At 45.7% G+C, this 27,993-nt stretch overlaps 1 protein-coding gene across 3 annotated transcripts in view; it reads left to right on the top strand.

Moving 5' to 3' along the window:
• Positions 1-1,893: 1,893 nt before the first annotated feature.
• Positions 1,894-27,993, top strand: part of HSPA12B (heat shock protein family A (Hsp70) member 12B) — an 80,933-nt gene continuing 54,833 nt past the window's right edge. The window contains exons 1-2 of one of the 3 annotated variants that reach the window (XM_073611112.1): positions 1,894-2,030; positions 16,518-16,563. In XM_073611112.1, coding sequence (XP_073467213.1) covers positions 16,521-16,563 — 43 coding nt within the window. In that variant the 5' untranslated portion in view covers positions 1,894-2,030; positions 16,518-16,520. Of the gene's footprint in view, positions 2,031-7,669; positions 7,889-16,517; positions 16,564-26,723; positions 26,894-27,993 lie in introns of those variants that run through there. The other 2 variants (XM_073611113.1, XM_073611114.1) reach the window with 2 other exon arrangements.

Here is a 27,993-nt window from a genome sequence, read left to right on the forward strand (position 1 = left end):
CTAATTCCCTGCTGCCCCCCCCCCCCCCCCAAATTTCCCTCCCAACAAAAATCCCCACCCCCAATGTCCTTGTGGTGCCCCCACCTTGCATTATATCACAGTGCCCAGGGCAGCCACCCCTTCTTCCCACCCCTTGTCTGGGCCTGGGTGGAGGGGGGATTATGGCGGGGGGTTGTTTTTCAGGGGTTGGGCTTGGCCCCTTAGTTCCAGTGAAGGGAATAGACCTGTAAACACAGCCCCCTCCAACTGCTCCCCCATTAGCTGCAGAGGCAGGGGGCTGGGGGTGTACACATGCTACGGCCTCGATGCTTTGCGGCCATGGTGGGAGTTTTACCCCCCTGTCGCTTTAGGTGGGAATAGCACATGTCAAGCACAACCCGTTAAAGTTATAGAGACTGCTCTACAAGCACAGCGCACAATGCTTGCAATGCACTTGGTTGCGGCACTCTAGTGCAGGGTTCATAGGGTTAAAGCAGGCGACGGGGGAGGCAATACATTATGGACGGGGGGAGGCATTAGTTATGGAACTAAGGGGCCAACCCTGAAAAACAACCCCACACCATAATCCCCCTCCACCAAATGATTGGGACCAGTGCACAAAGAAAGGTCCATAAAGACATGGATGAGCGAGTTTGGGGTGGAGGAACTTGACTGGCCTGCACAGAGTCTTGACCTCAACCCGATAGAACACCTTTGGATGAATTAGAATGGAGACTGCGAGCCAGGCCTTCTCATCCAACATCAGCACCTGACCTCACAAATGCACTTCTGGAAGAAAGGTCAAACATTCCCATAGACACACTCCTAAACCTTGTGGATGGCCTTCCCAGAAGAGGTGAAGCTGTTATAGCTGCAAAGGGTGGGCCAACTCAATATTGAACCCTACGGACTTATGCCCCGTACACGGACTTTCCGACGGAAAATGTGCGATCGGAGCTTGATGTCGGAAATTCCGACCGTGTGTGGGCTCCATCACACATTTTCCATCGGAATTTCGACACACAAAGTTTGAGAGCAGGATCTAAACTTTTCCCACAACAAAATCCGTTCGCGTAAATTCCGATCGTGTGTACACAATCACAATTCCGACGCACAAAGTGCCACGCATGCTCAGAATCAAGCAGAAGAGCCGCGCTGGCTATTGAACTTCATTTTTCTCGGCTCGTCGTACGTGTCGTACCTCACCGCGTTCTTGGCGTTAGGGAAATGTTTCGACAACTTTGTGTGACCGTGTGTATGCAAGACAAGCTTGAGCCAACATCCTTCGGAAAAATCCGATAGATCTTGTTGTCGGAATGTCGATCAATGTTCAATCGTGTGTACGGGGCATACGACTGGGATGTTCATGTGCGTGCGAAGACAGGTTTCCCAATACTTTTTACAATATAGTGTACCATACAGCCATTGCTGGAGTGCAAGTGGATAGGAAGTGGTTGCAAAGAGGATTGCAGGAGATCAGCAGCACTGAGATGCTACCAAAAAAAAAAAAAAATCAAAAACAAGGATTTGTAAAAAATAAAATAAAAAAATAAAAAGAGAATAATTGTTTATTTAGCAAACTAATTATCCGTTTGGGTTTTTATCTACTTGCAGGTTACGGCAGCGTAAACGATGAGCCAAGTTTATCTAAAACATTTTTTATTTTTTTTTTATACAAAGAGCCAGTGATCAGACATGTCCTTCTTTATAACAGGTAAGGTGATGGCCATCCTTCATGGAAGGTCAAGACTATGAAGAAGACCCCAACAGAGGAGAAGAAGTTGTGGGAGCCCCCATGGCAGAGTGTGCTGGGTAGACTGCTCCCCTCCCTGGGGGGGCTCCTGGGGGCCCTCCTTCCCTCCCTCCTTCCTCTCCTGCATCTGGCAACTTAAGCAGCGCTGGGCCTGGGACGGCTCTGCCCAGAGGAAGGCGAGGAGGGAGGAGAAGGGATATTGAGCTGAGCCTGCCTGAGCCAGGCGACCACAGAGCCTTATGTGAGCCCCACAAAGAGGATCAACGCCTGCAGGATTCAGCGCCTTCTACCAAATAAGGTACCATGGAGGGGGGGATCTGACTTCCTATACCTGGGGAGGGGGGGTATCTGACTTTTTATACCTGGGGAGGGGGGTATCTGACTTTTTATACCTGGGAGGGGGGGTGTCTCACTTCCTATACCTGGGGAGGGGGGGTATCTGACTTCCTATACCTGGGGAGGGGGGGTGTCTCACTTCCTATACTGGGAGGGGGGGATCTGACTTCCTATACTGGGGAGGGGGGGTGTCTCACTTCCTATACCTGGGAGGGGGGGTATCTGACTTCCTATACTGGGGAGGGGGGGTATCTGACTTCCTATAACTGGGGAGGGGGGGTGGTTCTGTGGTACGTCAGGTCTATAAGATTTGCCAGCCTCTCCGACAAAAGAAACTGTGGGGTGGGGAGGTATCTACTTTTCTATACCTGGCCTGGGGGGGGGGGGGGGGGTGTCTGTGCTTCATCCATTCTGCAGGATCACCACCCTCTATGAATAAAGGTATCGTGGAGGGGTATCTGACTCCTCGACTTGGGGGGGGGGGGGTCTGTAAAGTACTATTAATGGTAGCGTGTGTGTGTGTGTGGGGGGGGATATCTGTTTCCTATACTTGGGGGGGCTCCTGTGCTTCGTCCATTCCATAAAATTTGCCAACCTCTCCAAAAAAAGGTACTTTGGTGGTGGATATCTACTTCTCTATACCTGGGGGTTCTGTCCTCTGTCCCTTCTGCAGGATTCACCTCCCTCTCTGACAAAAGCATTGGGGGGGGGTATCTGCTCACCTATACTAGGGGGGTTCTGCTCTCCGTAGCTTATGCAGGATCCCCCCCCCCCCCCAAAAAAAAAAAAAGGTACAATGTAGGGAATTCTGTTTGTCTATATCTATACTCTCAACAGTTCTACAGGATTTTGCTGCCTCCTGAAAATAATACATAGAGGGGGTATCTGCTTTTCTATACTGGGGGGGGGGGGGGTGGGGGGTTGTGCTTTGTCCCTTTGTAGAATTTGCTCCCCTCTCCAACAAATGGTACCGTGTGGGGATATCTGACTTCAACACCTGGGGGGTGATGTCTGTTCTCCGTCTCTTCCACAGGAATCGTCGCCATCTCCAACAAGAGATACTTTGGGGGAGTATCTACTTTCCTATGCCTGGGAGGTTTTATTTTCTGTCCATTCCACGGAATTCACCCACCTCTCAGAAACAAAGGCACTTATGTATGGATATCTACTTTCCTATACCTGGAGGGGGGGGGTCTGTGCTCCAAATGTTCTGTAGATCTCACCACCCTCTCCATGAGGGGGGGACATCTTCTTTCCAATACCTGGGAGGGTTCTGTGCTCCAAATGTCTGCAGATCTCACCACCCTCTCCATGGGGGGGAACATCTACCTTCCAATACCTGGGAGGGTTCTGTGCTCCAAATGTTCTGCAGATCTCACCACCCTCTCCATGGGGGGAACATCTACCTTCCAATACCTGGGAGGGTTCTGTGCTCCAAATGTTCTGCAGATCTCACCACCCTCTCCATGGGGGGGGGGGGGGCCTTCTTTCCAATACCTGGGAGGGTTCTGTGCTCCAAATGTTCTGCAGACCTCACCACCCTCTCCATGGGGGAACATCTACCTTCCAATACCTGGGAGGGTTCTGTGCTCCAAATGTTCTGCAGATCTCACCACCCTCTCCATGGGGTGGGGGGGGCATCTACTTTCCAATACCTGGGAGGGTTCTGTGCTCCAAATGTTCCTTAGAATCGGCCACCGTCTCCAACAAAAGGTACCGTGGCGGTACTACTTCCATACTCTCTTTGAAAAAAAGGCACCATGGCCTGATATCTATTTTTCTATGCCTGGGGGATTCTGTGTTCCAATCATTCTGCAGGATTCGCCACCCTCTCTCCGACAAAAGGTACTATGCGGGTACTACTTTCACTACTCTCTCGAGAAAAATGGCATCATGATCTGTTTCTACTCTTCTATACCTAGGGGGCTTCTGTGCTCCAGTTGTTCTGCAGATCTCGCCGCCCTCTCCATGGGGGGAATATGTACTTCCTTATACCTGGGGGTTCTGTGTTCCAACCGTTTTGCAGGATTCACCACCCTCTCCAACAAAAGGCACCATGGGGGTACTACATTCACTACCCTATTCAAAAAAAAGGCACCATGACCTGATATCTACTTTACTATACTTGGGAGGGGGGGGTCTGTGCTCCAATTGTTCTCCAGATCTCGCACCCTCTGCACAGAGGAATATCTACTTCCTATACCTGGGGGGTTCTGTGCTCCAAACGTTCTGCAGGATTTACCACCCTCTCCAACAAAAGTTACCATGGGGGTATTGCTTTCACTACCCTCTTCGAAAAAAAAGACACCATGACCTGATCTGCTTTTCTATAGCTGGGATGTTCTGTGCTCCAATCATTCTGCAGAATTCGCCACCCTCTCCAACACAAGGTAACATGGGGGTACCACTATGGATTTCTGTGTTCAATCCATTCAGCAGGGTGCACCACCATCCAAAATAAGGTGCCATAAAGAGATATTTGCTTGTCTATACCTGGGAGGGGGGTTCTGTACTCCAATCATTGGACAGGGTTTCCACCCTCTCAGAGAAAAAGATACATTGTGGGGGGCTTCTATTTTTTCTATACCTGGGGTTGTCTAATCCTGATGTTCTGCAGGGTTGGTTCCAAAAGAAGGTGATTCCGAAAATTGAGTACTGTCCCTGGAAACTGAGGCGTCTGCTCACCCCATGCTATGAGAGGGTATCTGCTTCCCTATACCTGGTGGGGAGAAAGGGGGTGGGTTCTGTGCTCAGTTCGAGATACACCATCAGAGATACGTTCCTTGTGATTGGTGCTAGCTGCTACCAATCACAAAGTGGCGTAAAACCAAAGATGGTGTACCTGGTGGAGAGACCGGGTCCTATATGGAGGTAAATTCTTTCTATAAGGCTCTGGACATGAACATGGGATGACCTCCATTCCAGGAGGCATCGGTTGTAGACAGATCTTAGGTGGGTTAAAGGATCTAGTCTGATGGGTCCCCTCCCCTCCAAGATAAGAGCTCCATCTTTTCTCAGACTCCCCTTTACTTATGTTGGGGGGGGGGGGGGTGTTCAGCTTATTGGAGCTCCACACAACGATTGCAGGATAGACTGAGCCTGTATGTCCAACTGTCCTGGGAGATCTCTGGCTAGTCCACTGTTGTCCACACACGATACAACCTCAGATAAGCCAACAGCCAATTAGACAAAAGTCAAGATTTCCTTATCTCTCTTGAATTCTTTTTTTACAACCCAACATTTTATTTGGACTTTAAAGCCGGCCACACACTAAAGGGTCTATTTAGAAAAAAAAATGCATAGCCATTCATCCAACAAACCTGCATGTACAATCGTTCGGTGCTAATTGGGCAAAAACGAATGTTCTTTAGTCCATTTTCTCTTTTTGAATGAATCTTCTTTCATTATGGCGAGTAGTAAAATACCACATCATGGCCCCTAAATGGAGCTGAGGAGCTGAGGAAATACATACGTCTTTGTAACAAGTGATGGTTACGTTTAACTGTATAATTTGAAAGGAGGACCTCTACCCGTGCCACATCCAAATCTCATCTCTAATGGAAAAAAAGGGGATTGCAGGAATTTGCGGAGACAAATTCCATATAAAATATAAATTATATTTTACGTCATATTAAAATTCAAAAATTGTAAAGTGCCTATAAAAATATATAAACATGTCTAAATATGATACAAAGGGTCAGCCAACACCTTCTAATATACTTATTTGACAAATCAATAAGCTGGAGGTGTATAGGTTGTTTGATTGTCCAAGGACCAACACGTTTCGCTAGTTGCATAGCTTCCTCAAGACCCATTCATTAGTTATCATATTCTGCTACATATAACATAAATGCATATCAGTGTTTATTAACATATGTAGTATTTCATTAATGAATACATTGATCAATATACAGTATCTCACAAAAGTGAGTACAACCCTCACATTTTTGTAAATATTTTATTCTATCTTTTCATATGATAATACTGAAGAAATGACACTTTGCTACAATGTAAAGTAGTGAGTGTACAGCTTGTATAACAGTGTAAATTTGCTGTCCCCTCAAAATAACTCAACGCACAGCCACTAATGTCTAAACCGCTGGCGACAAAAGTGAGTACACCCCTAAGTGAAAATGTCCGAATTGGGCCCAATTAGCCATTTTCCCTCCCCGGTGTCATGTGACTTGTTAGTGTCACAAGGTCTCAGGTGTGAATGGGGAGCAGGTGTGTTAAATTTGGTGTTATCGCTCTCACTCTCTCATACTGGTCACTGGAAGTTCAACATGGCACCTCATGGCAAAGAACTCTCTGAGGATCTGAAAAAAAGAATTGTTGCTCTACATAAAGATGGCCTAGGCTATAAGAATATTGCCAAGTCCCTGAAACTGAGCAAAAGCACATTGGCCAAGACCATGGAGCAGTTTAACAGGACAGGTTTCACTCAGAACCGGCCTCATTATGGTCGACCAAAGAAGTTAAGTGCACATGCTCAGCGTCATATCCAGATGTTGTCTTTGGGAAATAGACGTATGACATTGCTGCAAAGGTTGAAGGGGTGGGGGGACAGTCTGTCAGTGCTCAGACCATATGCCGCACACTGCATCAAATTGGTCTACATGGCTGTCATCCCAGAAGGAAGCCAAGATGATGCACAAGAAAGCCCGCAAACAGTTTGCTGAAGACAAGCAGACTAAGGAGGACATGGATTACTGTAACCATGTCCTGTGGTCTGATGAGGCCAAGATAAACTTATTTGGTTCTGATGGTGTCAAGCGTGTGTGGCGACAAGCAGTTGATGAGTACAAAGACAAGTGTGTCTTGCCTACAGTCAGGCATGGTGGTGGGAGTGTCATGGTCTGGGGCTGCATGAGTGCTGCCGGCACTGGGGAGCTACAGATCATTGAGGGAACCATGAATGCCAATATGTACTGTGACATACTGAAGCAGAGCATGATCCCCTCCCTTCGGAGATTGGGCCGCAGGGCAGTATTCCAACATGATAACGACCCCAAACACACCTCTAAGAAGACCACTGCCTTGCTAAAGAAGCTGAGGGTAAAGGTGATGGACTGGCCAAGCATGTCTCCAGACCTAAACCCTATTGAGCATCTGTGGGGCATCCTCATACAGAAGGTGGAGGAGCACAAGGTCTCTAACATCCACCAGCTCCATTGCTACTTTGCTACATTGTAGCAAAGTGTCATTTCTCCAGTGTTTTCACATGAAAAGATAAAATGAAATATTTACAAAAATGTGAGGGGTGTACTCACTTTTGTGAGATACTATATGTCTGCAGTCTCTGACCATCTCATGTTGTATGTTTGAAGTGTCTCATTTACAGAATTTTATGTGTGGCCCTATAGTGATGTCAGGGGGCCACACTTAAGGCCCCTTTATCAAGAAAGTTTACCACTTACTACATGGCACATCCACATAGGCAAGCCTTGCTACAAATGAAGCAAAAATGTAATCCACTACGGACACTCAAAAGGCACACTTCCTCTTTTGCTGCTCCTCTAAAAATAATTGGAAGGAAGTTTATAATAGTCAACCCCCCCCCATATTCACCGACCACCACCCTCAGCCACAATATATAAGCGGTAATGTGGCGACAGAGGAAGGAAGGGGTGTACAGAGGCAGGAGAGGCGTTGGGCTCCGGACAGGAGCTGGAAGGGAGAGGCTGGGTGGTCCCCGGGTCCCAGGCTTTGGACGGCTCAGGTCTATGCTGTACCAGATATAGAGAACCTTCAGATTCACCACAAATTACATTCCCTGGATGAGCTGAAATCCTCAAGGAGGCAACAGCAAAGGCTTCAAAGGTATGGCGTATTTCTAATAATTGTCCATATTCAGGTATTATTATGATGGGAGTCATTTCTAAAGGATAATTACACCAAAAAGTTATAGTTTAGTTAAAAATGAAGTTTAGTGGGCTGCATCAGACCCTGGCTTCTTATACATTTTGAATGCGCCAACAGTGAGATCTCTGAGCCTTGATTCTGATTCCATCCCAAACGTTGTGGGTGTTCCTGCAAAATAATTTTTGATCTTGGAGGGATGGGCATAGCAGGTGGCCATAATGGGCATAGCAGGTGTATAGACCCAAGAACTCAGCACAGGCATGGTAGGAACCCCTCATAATGGGTACAGCAGGTGTACAGACCCAGGAACGCGGAACAGGAATGGTGGGAACCCCTCATAATAGGCACAGCAGGTGTACAAATCTGGGAACTCAGCACAGGGAAGGTGGGAACTCTCCATAATAGGCACATCAGGTGTACAAACCTAGGAACTCAGCACAGGGATGGTGGGATCCCCTCATAATAGGCACATCAGGTGTACAGACCCAGGAACTCAGCACAGGGATAGTGGGAACCCCTCATAATAGGTACAGCAGGTGTACAGACTCAGGAACTCAGCACAGGGATGGTGGGAACCCCTCATAATGGGCACAGCAGGTGTACAGACTCGGGAACTCAGCACAGGGATGATGGGAACCCCTCATAATAGGCACAGCAGGTGTACAGACCTGGGAACTCAGCAGAGGGATGGTTGGAACCCCTCACAATGGGCACAGCAGGTGTACAGACCTGGGGACTCAATACAGGGATGGTGGGAACTCCTCAAAATTAGATCACTGCAGATGAGGTAATCCAGGCTATTGATAAACTAGCCATCAAGAAAACGCCAGGGCCAGATGGTCTGACAGCCGAGTTCTATAAATGTTTTAAGGCGATCCTGGCTCCCTACCTTGCGGAGGTTTTTAATGGCTGTTTGTATGAGGGTTCTCTCCCTCCCTCCATGAGGCAATCTGCAGTGATCCTTCTGTCAAAGGGTAAAGATCCTTCGATGATTGAGAATTGGCGCCCCACTAGCCTTCTTAATGCCGATAGAAAGATACTGGCAAAGATTTTCTTCTAGCGATTATCACCAGTTGCCGGCAGTTTGTTATCTCGCCACCAGCACTGTTCGGTCCAGGGTAGAAGCACTTTCCCAGAGGTGTTAGCTGTCCGGGAGATCTTGGTGCGTTGTAGGGCTGCTGGTTGGGGTAAATTTTTGCTGACATTGGATCAGGCTAAGGCCTTTGATCGGGTTAATCATGAGTACTTGTGGCTCCTTCTTGACAAATATGGCCTGGAGGGGGGTTTCATTGATTGGCTCAAAATTTTGTACAAAGGGGCTGAAAGCTTTCCTCTGGTTAATGGTTGGGTCAGGCAGCCCTTTGCGGTCGGCTCGGGTGTGCGTCAGGGGTGTCCATTGAGTCCTCTGCTATACGTGTTTGCAATCGACCCCTTCATTAGAAGGCTAGAGAGTGGACCTTTGTGTGGGGTACCTTTGGGCATAGCTGGTGAGCCTCCTTTGAAGGTTGTGGCCTATGCTGGTGATGTTTCTGTTTTTGTCTCTGGGACTGGGGAGGCGCAGGAAGTGGTCTCAGTGATAGGGCAGTATGCAGAGACATCAGGTTCAAAGGTCAACCAGGACAAGGGTAAAGCTTTCTGGATGGGCGTGGAAGGTAAGAGCTTTGTTCTCCCGGGTGACTTCCCTGAGCCCCAACAAAAAATTTGAGTTCTAGGTATTGATTTCAGCCCAGGTGACTATGGTCATGCAAATTGGGTGAACAGGCTGGAGAATGCCGATGCCAAGGTGGCAAGCTGGAAAGGTTGGTGGCTTTCCTTGAGGAAAAAGGTTGATCTGATCAAGACATACCTGATTCTGATTTTTCTGTATGTCAGTTTTGTTTGCGTTTTGCCAGTTTCTCTCTATACCAGGGTTTATAGATGATTCTTCCAGCTGTTATGGGGGAACAGAATAAACCTTGTCAAAAGGAATGTGACTTACCTTCCTAGGCGGGAGGGTGGTCTAGGGATGATCCACCCTGTAGTCTTTTTTTCTCTGATGTTTGTGAAGCACAATCTTGGTAACATGTTGGCAGAGAGACCGCCTGGGTGGGTTGGTATTTTCCAGTCCTGATTTAGGCCCTTTCTGCGAGACTGGGAAAATGGTGGGCCAGTGAGAAGCCTGAGGGTCAAGCATGATAAGCTCCCAGCTTATGTTGCCCCGTGTTTGAAAATGCTTCGGCAGTGGCAAGTAACAGCAGGAGAAGTCAGATCTCTTCCAAGGAAACTTCTTGAGAAACGGATCATGAGTTCTGCTTTTTGCGAGCCACTGGCCTTGAGGGATTGCCCAGGCCTGGTTTTGGGGATGGGTTTGCAATTGATTAATTTGGAGAGAATCCCAATGAAGTTTAGGGATCAGGCTTGGCTTGCCTTTCATGGAAAACTATATGTAAAGGGCAACTTGAAGTTTCTTTCCATGAGTGACCCGAGAGTGGAGTGTGGAGGAGTGGTGGAGTCCATGGATCACTTTCTACCTCAGTGCCTTTTTAATATAGAGGTGTACAAGAGGGTGGGGAGGGCTCTGAGTATACCCTTCCTCCCCCATATGAGTTATGGAGAGTGGGTTTATGGGGCATTCCAGACTCGTCGGGATTATGACTTGGAAACACTTTTTTTTAGTTAGTCTAGTAGTCCGTTATTTCACATGGAGTGCACGGTGTCAGGTATCCTTACGCAGTAAAATCCTCCCTGTCGAAGTGGTGGTGCAGGACATTCTGGGTGAGGTTGGGAAGATTCAGGGTCTTGAGAAAGGCAGGTGGCAGCAGGAGGCCTGGATAAGGGCGTGGAGGAATATCAGGACTCTGTAGCTGCTGCCTGTTGATCTCGGGGTGTGTGGCTTTCTTTCTGTCCTTGCTTCACTCCCCTAGATTTTCAGATCAAATATATTTTTGATAAAAGGCTACATGCATGGTGATGGTGATGTTCCTTAGTCTGGCACCTCTCGTAGGGATTATGTTGTGTGCAATTTGGTTTGCACCGTTTATTTTGTTCTTGTTCTTTCTGTTTTGTATAGTCATATTCATTTATTTTGTAAATATGTTTTATTTATTTATTATGGTTTTATTGTATATAAGTTGTTGTTTGTAAGATTTTTCAATAAACAAAATTAACCCCTCATAATGAGCACAGCAGATGTACAGACCTGGGAACTCAGCACAGGGATGGTGGGAACCCCTTATAATGAGCACAGCAGGTGTAGAGACCCAGGAACTCAGCACAGGGATGGTAGGATGCCCTTTTAATGGACACAGCAGGTGCACAGACCTGGGAACTCAGCACAGGGATGGTGGGAGCCCCTCGTAATAGGCACAGCAGGTGTACAGACCCGGGAACTCAGCACAGGGATGGTGGGAAGCCCTTTTAATGGGCACAGAAGGTGTACGGACCTGGGAACTTAGCACAGGGTTGGTGGGAGCACCTCATAATGGGTACAGCGGGTGTACAGACCCGGGAGCTCAGCACAGGGATGGTGGGACCCCTCATAATGGGCACAACATGTGCATGGACCTGGGAACTCAATGTAGAGATCTCACCCAAGTTCTTCTTAACTGATAGAAGAGACTTTCCAGGGTCCAAACACAGAAATATACATTTTGGGTGGACTGACTCTTTATTGTTACTTTTACATTTTAACATTCCATATTTTCATATTTCATCCTTTCATATACAGATTTGTAGATTCCTGGTAACACTGGCAATGCGGTCAGCATTATGAAGGAAAGGCTGCTGAGATAAAACCAGTCAGCCATATAATGCCTTGTTTTCAATCTGTCAGAGCAGACTGAAAGGATTGCAATGAGAGAGAGAATTCGTATGGCGGAACCACTGGGCACCCAAGCAGAATGTAGAGGTTTCTACATTACTGGATGGGAGCCAAACGTATAAATGTGTCTTCTTCTTACATGTAGGTTGAGGAGAATCATATTTAGCCGGTCACGTTTACACATCTACATAAAAAACTTTTAGAAGATGGAAAATTACCTTAACGGGTCATTCTGGGGTCAGGGATGGGTGACGGCGGGCTGAGTCATCTTTCGTCTGCTTGGGTCTCTTTGAAGCTCTAGTGGTAAAGACCTTCATGCCAGAGTTCCAGACTCAGCCCACATCAGCTAGTCTCACTCCTAAAGTGAGATCCTATTCTAAGATTCTATGCAGCAAGAAAAGTGAGACATCATGGCTTATGGGTTAGAACTGAGAACTCCAATAGGTTCTTTGACATTCACAGATTTTTTTTTTTAAAGCTATAAAAAAATCTCATTGCAACGTCACTGTTATGCAGTGTACGGCACATCACATAATGGTCTCAAATATAATGATTTTCATCAGTCACTTTTTTTGGAGCAACATACACTTCTTCACGCATGCAGATATAGCTTAAATATCTAGAATAATCTTATGTAATAGATCTTTGCAGGTTTGTTTAAAGGATTGTATTTTTAGGCATTTGTGTGAAGTGTTCACCTTACACCAATGAAACACCAATACATGGGGCACCTGGAGTGATGGGTTTGTCTGGTGGATGGAGATCCAAGGAGTCCTTAGGCTGTGACTTTCCCACAAGGGGACTGTACCTTCTGACACCACTCCTGATAAAGAGGTGTTGCCAGGAGGTAAGGTCCTTTAGAGGGTGAGTGGGACCAGGAGGTACGGTGCCATGAGACAGGATAGGTGGCAGGAGATAGGATCCACCTGAGGTCCCTCTCAACAGAGAGTGATCCTCAAGGAGACCATACCTCCTGGCACCTCTCCTGTGTCAGAAGGTAAAGTTGCCTTAAGAGATAGTAGTGCCCGGAGGTACAGTGCCATGAGACAGGACTGTTCCCAGGAGGTAGTCTTCTTGAGAAACAGTGGTGCCTGATGGTACAGTAACATGGGGCAGGAGTGGTTCCAGGAGCTACGGTCCCATTGACATCCACCTCAGACTGATACTTTCCCACAAGGGGACTGTACCTCTTGGCACCACTCATGAAACAGAGGTGTTGCCAGGAGGTAAGGTCCTTTAGAAGGACAGTGATACCAGGAGATACAGGGGCCACCAGGCAGTATAGGTGCCAGGAGATATGATCCCCTTGAGGTCCCCCTCAAGCATAGACTGTTCCTCAGGGGACCATACCTCCTGGCACCACTCCTGATACATCCTTTGGATCTCTTTGTGCCAGACAAACCCATCACTCCAATGTTTGTGTTCCCCTAGTGTAACGTGGACAATGCAAACAAATTAACTACCCCCTCTGTGTGGTGCCAAGAGGTACAGTGTCAAGGAAAAGGAGTTGTGGCAGGAGGAATGATCCTCTTGAGGGACAGTGTTGCCAGAAGGTACAGCGCCCTGGGGCAAGAGTGGTTCCAAGAGGTATAGTCCCCTTGAGGTCTCTCTAAGGTTGAGACTGTTGCTCAAGGGAACTTTACCTACTGGTACCATTCCTGATGTAGGAGTGGTGCCAAGAGATACAGGGAGGGACAGTTGTACTACGAGGTAGGGTTCCATGGGACATGCAAATGCAAAAAAAGATCAAATTTCTTCATAAATTTAGGCCAATATGCATTCTGCTACATATTTTTGGTAAAAAAAAGAACTCAGTAAGCGTATATTGATTGGTTTGCGCAACAATTATAGCGTCTACAAACTATGGTATATACACTGGAATTTGTATTTATTTATTTTTATATACTAATAAGGGCAGCAATCAGTGACCTATAGCGGGACTGCGATATTGTGGCGGACAATCTAACACTAACTGACACTTTTGACACTTTGTGGGAACCAGTGACACTAATACAGTGATCAGTGCTAAAAAAAAAACACTTTCACTGTACTAATGACACTGGGCTGGGAAGGGGTTAAACATCTAGGGTGTGCCTAACCAGTGTTTATGTGTATACTGTGTGCTGCTTTCACTAAGGGATGTACTGGGTTTTATTCCCTGCTTTGCAGGGAAACAAAAGCCAGCATATCCCTGCTGTCAGGACAGAGCTCTGTCTTGTTTACATAGACAGAACTCTGTCCTGTCTTCCTTCTTGCAGATCAGCGGGTGCCGGTGGTCATCCACTGGCCGCCACCCGCTAATCAGCTTGTGCTGTGGCTAATCACAGCACAAGTGGTGCCTGCCCCCTACCCAGAAGTACCGGATCACATACTAATTTTGGGGAATTTTTGGAGGAAATTAACCACTTGCTGACCATGGCTTTTTCTGACATTTGTTATTTACAAGTAAAAATCTGTATTATTTGCTAGAAAATTACTTAGAATCCTCAAACATTATATATATTTTTTTATCAGAGACCCTAGAGAATAAAATGTTGGTTGTTGCAATATTTTCTGTCACACTGTATTTGTGCAGCGGTCTTTCAAACGCAATTCTTTTTTTAAAAATACACTTTAATGAGTAAAAAAAAAAAAAAAAAAAAAAAAAAAAACAGTAAAGTTGGCTGAATTTGTTTTTATAATGTGAAAGATGATGTTATGCCGAGTAAATAGATACCTAACATGTCACGCTTTAAAATTGCGCACGCTCATGGGATGGCAACAAACTACAGCACTTAAAAATCTCCATAGGCGATGCTTTAAAACATTTTTTTATAGGTTACCTGTTTAGAGTTTCAGAGGAGGTCTAGTGCTAGAATTATTGCTAATGAGCCTTGTTTCCCGGAAGGTGTGTGATTTGAACACTGTTTAAAAATGCGGACGCAACTTACATATTCGTTCACTTCTGTGCGCAAGCATGGAGGGACAGGGGTGCTTTACTTTTTTTATTATTATTATTTATGTTACTTTTTTTATTTTTACACTGTCCCTTTTTTTTTTTTTTACTTTTATTCCTATTACAAGAAATGTGAACATCCCTTCTAAAAGAAATAAGCATTACAGGTCCTCTTTATTCAGAGATGTGGTGTCAAAAAGACCCCACATCTCTCATTTACCTTTAAAAGCCAAAAATTAGAAAAAAAAAAAACTGGGACACTGACTAGTGTGAATATGTAGAACATTTTTTTGTTTTTGTTTTTTTAAATATTTATATATATATAATTTTAAAACAATTTTAACATATTTTTTTCTTTTTTTTCCAATTTTTTTTTTATATATATATATATAATTTTGTCACCAGAGTAGTACTATAGTGACACCATACTGCTCTGGCAAAGTGATCAGGATTTTCTTTTTTTTTTACACTATGATTGCTTATTACATTGATGATCCCTGTGTAAGCAATCATTTTGACTTTGTGAAAGTCATCCATTCATGTGCCATTGTGTAATATTGTGATTGGCCACAGCTATCACATAGTACAGGTTCCTTGTAATTGGCCCTGTACCATGTGATCACTGTGATTAATAACAAAGATCACAATAGTACACAGTGAACAACTATGAATGAAAGCCATTGGGGGTTATTTACTAAAGCTGGAGAGGGCAAAATCTGGTGCATCTCTACCATAGGTGTGCGCAGCCTATAGCATTAGGGGGTGCACCCCAAAGCTCAAACACACATGCATGTGTGTGTCTACATGTATATGGCCCCGGTAGATTAATCTCCCTGCTGGCACAGTGAAAGAAGTGCCTAAGCACTTCTCTTATGGAAGAGCTGGTAAGAAGAAGATCTTTCCCGTCTCCCCGCCGCCACACAGAACAATAATGCTAATGTGCACTAGGTGATTAGGGTGTGCCCAGGCACATCCGGCACACCCTGTGCGCACGCCTATGATCTCTACAGTGAAACCAATCAGCTTCCAGGTTTTATTGTCAAAGCTTAATTAAACAAGCTGAAGTTAGAAGCTGGCCCAAACAAACTGATGTATACAGCGCTGTGTTCCGGCAGTAACATGGGAACTTCCTGCCCCGTTCCTGAAACAAAATCAGTTTGGGCTGAACGATGCTCAGGAAAGAATACAAGGCTTCTTCTAAATGGTAAAAATTGTGTTGCCTCTGCACCTCCAAAATCCAAAACCGAATGAGTGTCCATAAAACAAATTTTTCTGAGCAAAATTTAATTTGTGTATGGCCAGGATGATCAGAAGCTCTAAAGCCAATATACGTATCTAGAGGAGATGCAAAGGAGATCTGTAACTAGCGTGATCACATAGCATTGTGCCTTCAGGAATGGACAACCTCCAAAGTGGGGCCACCTTGCCACAGTTGAGCCACCCATAGATGGCACTTGGTTTGCAATGGGTATAGTTACATCACTGTACTGATAATAAGATACACCTAAAATCTATCTATTCAGAAACCATATTAAAGAAGTATTAAACCCAAAAGCAATCATTTACTATATTGCAACTTTCCAGTTCTGAGATGGCTTGGCCTTTTTGAGTATCCTCTGTTGACATTGTATTATGCCAGAAGAAGTATATGTATTATAATCGTTGAGTAAACTGCAGACTTTAATGATATATAATATTTTAATTATTATGATTAAATTATTATGTAATGATTATTATTTAATGATTAAATATCTATTATTAATTATTATTAATAATGCTATTATTGAATAGCTATGGATTATAATTTATCTTTAATGAAACTTGAAACAATCTTTACTGTCTTGTGTTTTTAGAACATGACGGCTATCCTGGACAACCGAATGCAAACGCTGCAAATAGGTGAGTGAAAATCTTACATTAATAATAATAATAATAAGAAGAATAATAATACCAGTATTCCTGGTGATTGTTGAGAAGAGGTTGCCAAGCAGAACCCAAATGGTGCCAATATTTCAAGAACTACTCGTTAATTTACCTCATTTGTTATTGGGTGTTCCAAGTGAACATGGGCAGAATTACCTTGCCCGCTGATACCCCTCCAGGCTCCTCTGTCACTTGAGCCATCAAAAATACCTGGTGGTTCCATGTTTGGGGGAACATGTGGCCTCCTTCCACGTGAAGGTGCTCAGGTCGAGCAGCAAATTGCTAAGCCTTAAGCGCTGTCACACAACTGAAAGAGAGATCTCACCGCCTCCCCTGAGCATTCGACACTGGCAGACACTGGAGATTTTAGTGGTGGCTGCAATGGAGGAAGAAGCAATGGGGTGCAGCACCCCCTAGCAGTGGTTGATAAGCCAGTTCTGCCACTAGGGGACCTACATGAATAGTGTCAGCCGGTGAGGGGGAGGGGGGTGTTGGAAACCTTCCCTGAGCTCTGGCTTGTACTGCATTGCCTGAAGATCTGTGGCAAGGGCACTCACAAATCAAAAGAGCTGTTGGGGAGGCCTCTGCATAGTGGTTCCAGGCCGGGTACCTCTGGTGCCGTGCCACCAACCTGGTCAAATGCAGCAGGAACACGGGTTTCCCAGCATGTGGTCCAGGCAGGACACCCGTCACCACTGCCAGGTGGGCCAACACTTGTTCTTTCAACCACTACCAGTTCCCTGTCTGAGCCAATGTCCACATTTACTTCTTGTTCAACAGCTATAGGCCACTGGAATGACAAGGCTCAGTTTATGCCTTGCTGGAACTTTTCTTTACTCCATACCAGTAAAAAACAGCATGGCATTTAGCAGTTCAAAGTAACTTACTCTTCAACAGTCCATTACTTCATGATTCCATCAGACATGGCTAGTTCTGTACAGCAATTTGCTCGCTCCAAGGTTCTCCTCCTTACAGAGTGCTTCAGCTTTCTGGGAAATCCACAAAGGGGGAAAAGACCATGACTTTCCCCCAAAGGAGAAAGCCCATGCAAGGTAGTCTACATAACTGAAGATGCAAGCCCTGGAACTCCCACAAGAGCCTAGACACTATCTATCCTCAGTTTTTGCTTCCTGCACTACAACCAACTATGGTCCCCAGGGCTTCACCCCTACCACTTTTAAATATCGTCAGCTAGGAAGGAGATGGAGATCCCGAGAGGGGAAAAACTTAATGGTACCCCAGGCCCAACATGGGCACCAAAGGGGTCCTACAGGAGAATGCATGATTATCAATAAGTTGGGGCACCCTTTGGGGGGGGGTTGGAAACCTTCTCTGTGCTATGGCTTTCACTGTACAACCTGAGGATCTCTAGTGAGGGCAATACATAAATACTTTTAAACAGAGTTGTTGGGGGTCTTAGCATAGTGGTTCCAGGCTGGGTCCATCTGAGTCTCTGCCATCAACTTGGTCAAATGCAATAGGTTGACGGGTTTTCCCGGGGCATGGTCCAGGTAGGAGACCCGTCACCACTGCTGGGTGGGCCAACACTCCTTCTTCCAACCACTACCATTACCATTACGAAAGGGGAAAGTCCACGCAAGGTAATTGAAGATGCAGGCCTTGGAACTCCCACAAGAATCTAGACACTAGTTCTTGCTTCCTGCATTACAACTGACTATGGTCCCCAGGGCTTCACCCCTACCAATCTTTATAATCGACAACTAAGGTAGAGAACCTTAGAGAAGAAAAACAAAATGGCACCCCAGAACCACCATGGGCATCTACAGAGGCACGCATGAGTATCAATGAGTTAGGGGGCCCTTTTGGATAGATGCTGTCATTTGACAGCAGAGCCAGAAGGGTGTTATATTATTATCCCAATTTGCCATCAAAAACCTGATGCCTGTTCAGAACCTTCTCTGGGTATTTTCTGGTGCAGCAGGGGATCGGGCGGTGAAGCAGCCCAGGAAAAAAGAAAAGACTCTTTCCATTTAGAGTGAGCCAGTTACTTTGCCTGGTCCATTCAAAGCACAGGTTCTCTTTATCCCTGCAATGGCTGCAGTTTTTCAGCGCCATCAGGGCGTGTCATGCAATGTCCCCCGTCTTCCTATGTTAGAGGAAGTGTATGAACAATTCTGTTGTCCCGTGCAGCCTTATTGTGTATAACAAAATGAAAGATCCATCTTGCACCGGTGATTTTTACAAAGACAGATGTTAGATGTCAGGCAGCACTTCCTACCCTGCCAGTCCTTATTGGAGTGGGGGGGGAATGAGGAGAGCTGGGTGGGGGGCCGAGGAGCAATGGGTGGGGGGGTTGTGTTTACTTTGGAGCCTAAATAAAAAAAAGCTGGTGGGGGGAATGCAGGGAGTTCAGATAACAGCCAGGGTAAGAGGAAACCTACACAAAGATATTTCCTCCCCATTCTACTTTCTCAGAGGATGTTTAGAATGGAACCAAAAAATCCTGGAAACGCCCAGTATGCAGAGTTATTGAAGGTTCTGCGCGAAAACCTTGTAGGCTCCATCAAATCCTGCCTTTCCTAAATACCAAAGAGTGTGAGATAGGAATAAATTCCCCAAATTCTCCAAATAGTCTAAATTATGTTCTATGTAATAATCATCTCACTGAAGAGGGAGATAGCTGAAAATTGCTGTTTATTTCCCTGTCTTTGTACATGACCTTGTACACCGTTATAAGTCAACCCTTGCTCTGCCCAACTTACGTTTTGGCACTTTAAGAGTCAGTTCACTCATTCTATCTCTTAGAACTCTAGCGGAGAGCTCCTTTTGTACACCATCTGCACACCTTATGAGGGGTTCCCACCATCCCTGTGCTGATTTCCCGGGTCTGTACACCTGCTATACCCATTATGAGGGGTCCCCACCATCCTTGTGCTTATTTCCGGGGTCTGCACACATGTGGTCCCCATTGTTAGAGGTCCCAACCATACCTGCACTGAGTTCCCAGGTCTGTGCACCTGCTGTGCCCATTATGAGGGGTTCCCACCATCCCTGTGCTGATTTCCCAGGTCTCCATATCCGTTATGCCCATTGCTAGAGGTTGCCACCATACCTCCACTGAATTCCTGGGCCTGTATACCTTCTGTGTCCAATATGAGGGGCTACCACCATCCTTGTGCTTAGTTTCTGGGTTTCTACACCTCTTGTGCTCTTTATGAGGGGTTGCCACCACCCTTGCGCTCAATTCCCTGGTTTCACGCTTGCTGTGCCCATTATGAGGGGTCTCCACCATCCCTGTGTTAACTTCTAGGATCTGTACACCTGCTGTGCCCATTATAAGGGGTTCCCACCATCTCTGTGCTAAGTTTTAAGGTCTGATACAATGCTGGAACCCACGAAGGGATCAGGGTGGTTCTCTAAGGCTAAGTTCACACTGGTGTGGGAACCACCGCAATCCCTATGCGAGTTCAGACATCGCATCAAAATCGCAGACAGTTCCCACTGACATCTGCGAACCACTGCAGGTGTCAATATAAAGTTAATGACGCCCCCCCAAATTGGTTCGCAGAATGCAGTGTGAACTGTGGAATCGGATCGCATGGGTCTGAACACCCATGCAACCTGATTCCAGTGTGGACCAAAAAAAGGGTCCTGTGCCATTTCGGTGAGAATGTGATGCGATTTCAGTAAAACAAACTGTATGGCTGAATTTGCATCGCTTAGACATAGTATGTGATGTGCACAGCAATGCGGTGCGAATCACATTCGATGTCTGGCATCGCATAAGTGTGAACCGAGCCTTAAAGTGGACCTTCAGTCTTTTTTTCAACTTTCCATCTATTAAATCTACCCTTGTTGTTTTAACTTTGGATAGTAAAACTTTTTTTTTCTGCCAGTAAATACCTTATACAGCCCACTTCCTGTTTCTTGTCTGGTCATTATCCTAGGCTTATGACATCATGCACAGCTCTCTCTCTCCCTTTTGTGAGAGTTTGCTAGGAAGGGAGGGGGGATGAGTCATAAGAGGGCCAATGAGAAATCAAGAGCTGGAGATGTGCCTCTGTGTGTCAACGTAAATCCAGGAAGTGAACAGGCAGCAGCTTCAGCTGCCCACAGTTAAAATGGTTGCAGCCAGACTTAATGGAGGGAGATTTCTGCAGCATATTTGGCAAGTACAGAATCGCAGTACAGTCGTGCTCATAAGTTTACATACCCTGGCAGAATTTATGAATGATAACACAAAAACTTTTCTTTCACTCATAATTAGTGTTTGGCTGAAGCCATTTATTATCATGTATCATGTATCATATCATGTAAACTGTGTTTACTCTTTTTAAATCATAAGCACAACAGAAACTACCCAAATGTGATAACATGCACACAAGTTGACACAAAGGGGTTTAAATGGCTATTAAAGGTAACCATCCTCACCCGTGATCTGTTTGCTTGTAATTAGTGTGTGTGTATAAAAGATCAATGAGTTTCTGGACTCCTGACAGACCCTTGCATCTTTCATCCAGTGCTGCACTGACATTTCTGGATTCTGAGTCATGGGGAAAGCAAAAGAATTGTCAAAGGATCTGCGGGAAAAGGTTGTTGAACTGTATAAAACAGGAAAGGGATATAAAAAGATATCCAAGGAATTGAGAATGCCAATCAGCAGTGTTCAAACTCTAATCAAGAAGTGGAAAATGAGGAGTTCTGTTGAAACCAAATCACGGTCAGGTAGACCAACTAAAATTTCAGCCACAACTGCCAGGAAAAATTTTCAGGATGCAAAGAAAAACCCACAAATAACTTCAGGTGAAATACAGGACTCTCTGAAAACGTGTGGTGTGGCTGTTTCGAGATGCACAATAAGAAGGCACTTGAAGAAAGATGGGCTGCATGGTCGAGTCCCAAGAAGAAAGCCATTATTACGCAAATGACACATAGTATCCCGCTTACAATACGCCAAATAGCACAGAGACAAGCCTCAAACCTTCTGGCACAGAGTCATTTGGAGTGATGAGACCAAAAAGCTTTTTTTTTGGCACAACCATAAATGCTACATCTGGACAGGAGTCAACAAGGCCTATGATGAAAGGTACACCATTCCTACTGTGAAACACGGAGGTGGAGTGCTGATGTTTTGGGGATGTGTGAGCTACAAAGGCACAGGAAACTTGGTCAAAATTGATCTGAAGATAAATGAAGTATGTTATCAAAAATTACTGGAGGAATATTTGCATTCATCAGCCAGGAAGCTGCACATGGAACTTACTTGGACATACCAACATGACAATGATCTAAAACACAAGGCCAAGTCGACCTGTCATTGGCTACAGCAGAATAAAGTGAAGGTTCTGGAATGGCCATCTCAGTCTCCTGACCTCAATATCATTGAGCCACTCTGGGGAGATCTCAAATGTGCAGTTCATGCAAGACAGCCCAAGAATTTACAGGAACTAGAGGCTTTTTGCCAAGAGGGATGGGCAGCTTTACCATCTGAAAAGATAAAGAGCCTCATCCACAAATACCACAAAAGACTTCGAGCTGTCATTGATGTTAAAGGGGGCAATACACAGTATTAAAAACTGGGGTATGTAAACTTTTGATCAGGGTCATTTGGGTCGTTTCTGTTGCCATTATGATTTAAAAAGAGTAAACACAGTTAATTGATAATAAATGGCTTCAGTCAAACACCAACCATGAGTGAAAGAAAAGTTTTTGTGTTATCATTCATATTCTCTGAAAAATAGCCAAGAAATCATAAATTCTGAGAGGGTATGTAAACTTATGAGCACAACTGTATAAAATAATATGCAAAGTGGTTGGAGGGAAGCTTCAGAAGATGTTTTTAATACAGATTATGTGAGCAGACTGCAGTTCCTCTTTAAGAAGAATCATAGTTTCCTGCAGCTTTATGGTGATGAAAATGTTACAAATTACATACATACAAAGTGTTCAGAAGATGTTTCCTAGAATTGTAACTGATGTAACTTTTTTTATTGTAAAACTTTGTAACTGATAATATATTCCCCCCCCCCCCCCCCCCCCCCAAAGTCCTGCAGTAGATCTGTTTCCTGCACCCTTCCATTGAACAGAGTCAGAGCCTTCCACCATGATCCTGGCACAGGTCTTCCCAGGCACGGTCTATACGGATGTGGTTTGTGCAAGGAGCGCCGCGCAGAAGGAATCCATTAGTGGTTTCTCTGACATCTTTACACGTCTCCCTATAAATAATCCCATTTGTCACAACGCAGTGATCTATCACTCTATATTATCTGGTGCAAATAATGTGAAATTGACCTGAACTCTTTAAAGTCAGGAGGAGGGAGGGAGAGGAGACTTCTAAAGCTGCCTGCTACTTTCCAGCCTCAAAAACCATTAAAGCTAAAGTTCTTCCTTCTCTGGTCCCTCTCCCCCCCATCAACATGCTTTTTTTTAGTGAATACTTTATTATAGACACAGTAGTGGCTGGTGGTAATTTTTTTTTTGGGGGGGGGGGGCAGCAAACAGTACCACCTAACCCCCAGTCGGTCGGCAGTCAGTTGGTGGGGTAGGTTTGGTGCACATACCCCATCTATGGTGGGCAGCGCTTCTCCCAGGCTTCACCGGCGGTGGCTTTTCCCTTCCTCTGCTCTCCAGGGGCATGACTGCAGCTTCTGTTTCCTCCCTCCTCAGTGGCCAATCGAGACTCTTCTCTTTTCGGCCAATTGGAAAACAGGTCTCAGACCTGCTTCTGATTGGCCGGATTGAGGATCAGTGTTTCAATAGCGAATATTCATTCGCTGTTGTAACACCTGGGTGGGGCTCCTGGCGCAATGAAGCCTATTAGAGCCTCTGGCTTTAACTGCTTGCCACCTGCCCACCGTCAAATGACGGCGGGGCGGCTCTTGTTCTGGGACGCCGTGATATTGCAGCGTCCCAGAACGGCTGTGCCATGTTGCTAGGACACTGCGCGACCCTGATCTCTGTAAGGACCCGAGTCTGTGGCTCTTTAACCATGTGATCGGCTGTGTCCAATCACAGCCAGTCACATGTAAACAAGGAAGTGCCGGTAATCGGCTCTCTTCGCCTCACACTGACAGAGTGTGTGGCGAGGAGAGCCGATCAGGGGGATCTCCATGCAGGGGGACATCTAGGAATGTAATCAGGGCACTGATCATCAGTACCCTGATTACAATATTGCAATATAGTGTCATAAATCAGTGCCCACCACTTCCCACAAGTGTCACCAATCAGTGCCCATTAGCGATGCCAGTCAGTGCTGGCAATCAGTGCTGCCCATCAATGCCCACCAGTGTCGCCCATCAATGACACCCTTGAATGCCCATCAGTGTTCATCAGTACTGCCTATCCGTGCCACCTATCACTGCCCACCAGTGCCTCCTATCAGTCCCCACCAGTGCCTCCTATCAGTGCTCATCAGTGCCACATATCAGTGCCACCTATCAGTGCCCATAAGTGCGGCATATTAGTGCCTCCTCATCAGTGCCACCTAATCAGTGCCCATAAGTGCAACCTCATCAATGCCCACTAGTTCAGCCTATCAGTGTCCATCAGTGCCACCTTATCGGTGCACATCAGTGAAGGCAAAAAAATTACTTATTTACAAAAGTTACTGACAGAAAAAAGTAAAAAACATTTTTTTTTCAAAGTTTTTGGTCTTTTTAAAAAAAAAAAAAAAAAAAAAAACCCAGCAGTGATTAAATACCACCAAAAGAAAGCTCTATTTGTGTGAAGAAAATAATGAAAAATTTGTTTGGGTACAGTGTAGCATGACGGCGCAATTGTCATTCAAAGTGCGACAGCGCTGAAAGCTGAAAAATGGCCTGGGCAGGAAGGGGGTGTAAGTGCCCGGTAGGCCAGTGGTTAATCAGGTGCTTCAAAAAAACACCCCCGCCGCTGTAATTCACATGCCCGGCATCCTAAAAGGGGGTGGCGGTGCCCTGTCAAAGTAGCGGCCTTGCATAGAGCTTTCTGGGGTTGGCGGCCATGGATAGAGGGGGCGGTGCTCCGGCGCCCCTAATGGACAGGCCGACACTGTATAGACTAATGATGGTGCCACTAGGTCTCTGTGCTTCTCTATGCAATGCAGGCAGGTCATGACTGGTGGGAGGGGCCAGCAGGGAAATGTAAATGTCTTCCTTTAAATATCACAGCACCCCTGCCTTGGCACTCCTTCCATGGGCCCTCAGTCCTGATGGGCTGGCTCTTGGGAGGAGTTATGCAAATATCTGAAGGGTGGGTGTCAGTCGGGGTCCCGCATGTGACAAACACAGAAAAGTAGCGCTGAGCTACTCTGCTCATTTTTTTTAAACTGTGTTTTGCAGCCAGAGCCGGGACAAGGGGTGGGCAGGAGGGAAAGCTGCCCTGGGCACAGATAAGCAAGGGGAGCAAAGAACAGGCGCAGGGTGGTTTGCCCATTCTATAATGACATGTATTAACAGTGAGGGAGGAGGTGCAATTCTGGATCCTTGCCCTGGGCGTTGAACGACCCTGTCCTGGTTTTGTTTGCAGCACTCTTTTTTTGGCATGCAAAAAAAAAAGTGGCACGTTTGGGACGCCATTAACAACATGCTGCATTCCACTGCATTCCATTCCACGGACTTGATGTACGCCGGTATCCCGGCGATCGTGTCATGGAGCCGCAGAACATGGCATTTCCCCATTCTGCCTTGTGACATGACAGAGATCACTACTCCCTGTGATCGGGAGCAGTGATCGCTGTCATGTGAGTGGAAGCCCATCCCCCCCACAGTTAGAATCACTCCCTAGGACACACTCAACCCCTTGATCGCCCCCTAGTGTTTAACTCCTTCCCTGCCAGTGTCAATTACACAGTAATCTGTGCATTTTTATAGCACTGATCGCTGTATAAATGACAATTGTCCCAAAATAGTGTCAAAAGTGTCCGATGTGTCCGCCACAATGTCGCAGTCCTGATAAAAATCGCAGATCGCCGCCATTACTAATAAAAAAAATTAATAATAAAAATGCCATAAATCTATCCCTTATTTGGAGACGCTATAACTTTTGTGCAAACCAATCAATATATGCTTATTGCGATTTTTTTTTTTACCAAAAATATGTAGAAGAATACAAATCGGCCTAAACTGAGAAAGAAATTATTATTTTTATATATTTTTTGGGGATATTTATTATAGCAAAAAGTAAAAAATATTGCTTTTTTTTCAAAATTGTCGCTCATTTTTTTGTTTATAGCGCAAAAAATAAAAAGCGCAGAGTTGATCAAATACCACCAAAAGAAAGCTCTATTTGTGGGAAAAAAAGGACGTCGATTTTGTTTGGGTGCAACGTCGCACGACCCCGCAATTGTCAGTTAAAGCGACGCAGTGCCGAATCGCAAAAAGTGCTCTGGTCAGGAAGGGGGTAGAATCCTCCGGGGCTGAAGCGGTTAAAGTTCATGTGCGTGCAAAGGCAGGCGTCCCAATACTTTTGGTAATGTAGCGTATCTGCTCACTTTCAAATACTTTTCTCTTCTTCTCCATCCAATCATCTGATTTCCATCCGTTTTATGTCTAGGACATATTTCCATTTTTTATTACCTATCAGGTCAAAATGTTCATTTATCTGAATCCAGTTGATCTCCCGCCCCTCCAGTAATTGGCTGATTGGCTTTATTCGGGGATTTTAGGCGCTCCAGCTTTGTAACACAGCCTCTTATTTCCTAATTAAACGAGCGTCCTTTTTCCTCGTTAAAATTCCGCTTTGAACTCGGGAATAATCCTTTTTTCTTTTTGTTTTATAATGGCTGAAATGTAAATAAATTTTGGAACTTTCATGCTGAGCCAGACGGAAGCCTGATTTCTGAAAACTAAGCCTCTTACGGGAGGCAGACGGCGGCTAACCCCTTCCTGGGGGGCGCGTTGTGCGCACGGCGTCTTCCACAAACAGCTTGATACTTTGAACGGCTCTGTTTTTCGGTGGCCCCCTCATCTGATGACTGATATCGGGGGGGCTGCCTCCAGGGTGGGCATGGAACAGTTTATAGGAGAAGGGGCCGGGAACGAAGAGGACGTCTGCTAAGTCCTCGGGGAAGGCTCTGGCCGCCTTTCATCGCAGGATTCGGAGTCTTTGCGCACATGTGGTATTAATCAGGGGGGGGGGGGGGAATTTCTGAAATCCCATGGCAGTGTAAGGGGGGGGCTTTCGGATGAAATCATGGCACCGCGTTCTGCGTCTCCGAGTCCTTTTGTGCGGCAAAATTAAAACAGTCGCCGTTTGACACTGATTGAACTTGTCGGGAGGTTCAGGGTTTGAGGCTGAGCGTTGTTTGACCTTGAAATAGGAAAAGGAACCTTCATCAGGGAGCTGAAGACTAAAGAGGATTTAAAGGGTATGTACACCCCCGACCATCCACTTCACCTATTTGCTACTTTTTGTTCTGTTAAAGTTGAGCCTCCCTCAGATCCTCATGCATGGTCAGTATTGGGAGATGCTTTACAGTTAGAGCCAGGGACACTTAAATCGGACCATTAATGTCCAAATTGGTGTCTTGTGTGGGTTATTATGTGCAATTAAGGGAATTGGATTGGAGGTCAAACAGTTCCTGGGACAGGTCATCTTTAATATCCTAGTCATGAACCTGAGTCATAACTGTTATCTAAAGTTTGTTGTCAGATGTTAAACTCATAGCTCCCAACTCCCCCTGATTTGGAGGGACTGTCCCTGATTTGGAGCAAAGTCCCTCTGTCCCTCTTTCCTTCTCATTTGTCCCTCATTTTGGTCTGATCTATATAGTTGTATATAAAATGCAACTAGAATGAAGGGCCGGACATTGTACTGCACAATGGCCCATTTTCACTTCTCCCACTTCCTTCTCCCCCACTTTCTTTTTATCTATCCCCGTGTTTGTCACTTTTATGTATTTTTTTGTTGGTTGTATACACGTTTGTCACTGTGTGATGAGTAGGGTGTGGGTCCTCAGGCCTACCTTGAAAGTCTTGGGGGGTAGGGACATAGGCCTTTTGGCTTGGTTCGCCCTCTCTCATGGGCCTAATCGGGACTCTTCTCTTTTCGGCCAATCGGAAAACAGGTCTCAGACCTGATTCTGATTGGCCGGATTCAGGATCAGTGTTTCAATAGCGAATATTCATTTTCTGTTGTAACACCTGGGTGGGGCTCCTGGCGCAATGCTCTGCGCCACCATAGTTTGATATCCCCCTTCAGGGGAGTCCCACCGAGTACTTGGGTGGGTCTGTTTTGGCAGATCCTCCAGAGAAAGGGGTCCTCCTGGTTTCGGCCAGAAGGACCATAGTGAAGTACATCAGTCCCAGTCAGGAGCCTAACGCCCCGGGGGATCAAGGTAAGGTCCTTCCTAGTGGAGGACAGTGTAACACCCGTTGCACATTTTTATGTTTCACTCTTTATGTGTGTGCACTTTTTTGGCATCGGGTGGAGTTTGTGGTTGTGTCAAAAAAAAAAATTGTATATAAA

The sequence above is a fragment of the Aquarana catesbeiana genome, linkage group LG01 (genome assembly GCF_042186555.1).
Source record: "Aquarana catesbeiana isolate 2022-GZ linkage group LG01, ASM4218655v1, whole genome shotgun sequence".
Taxonomy (NCBI): domain Eukaryota; kingdom Metazoa; phylum Chordata; class Amphibia; order Anura; family Ranidae; genus Aquarana; species Aquarana catesbeiana.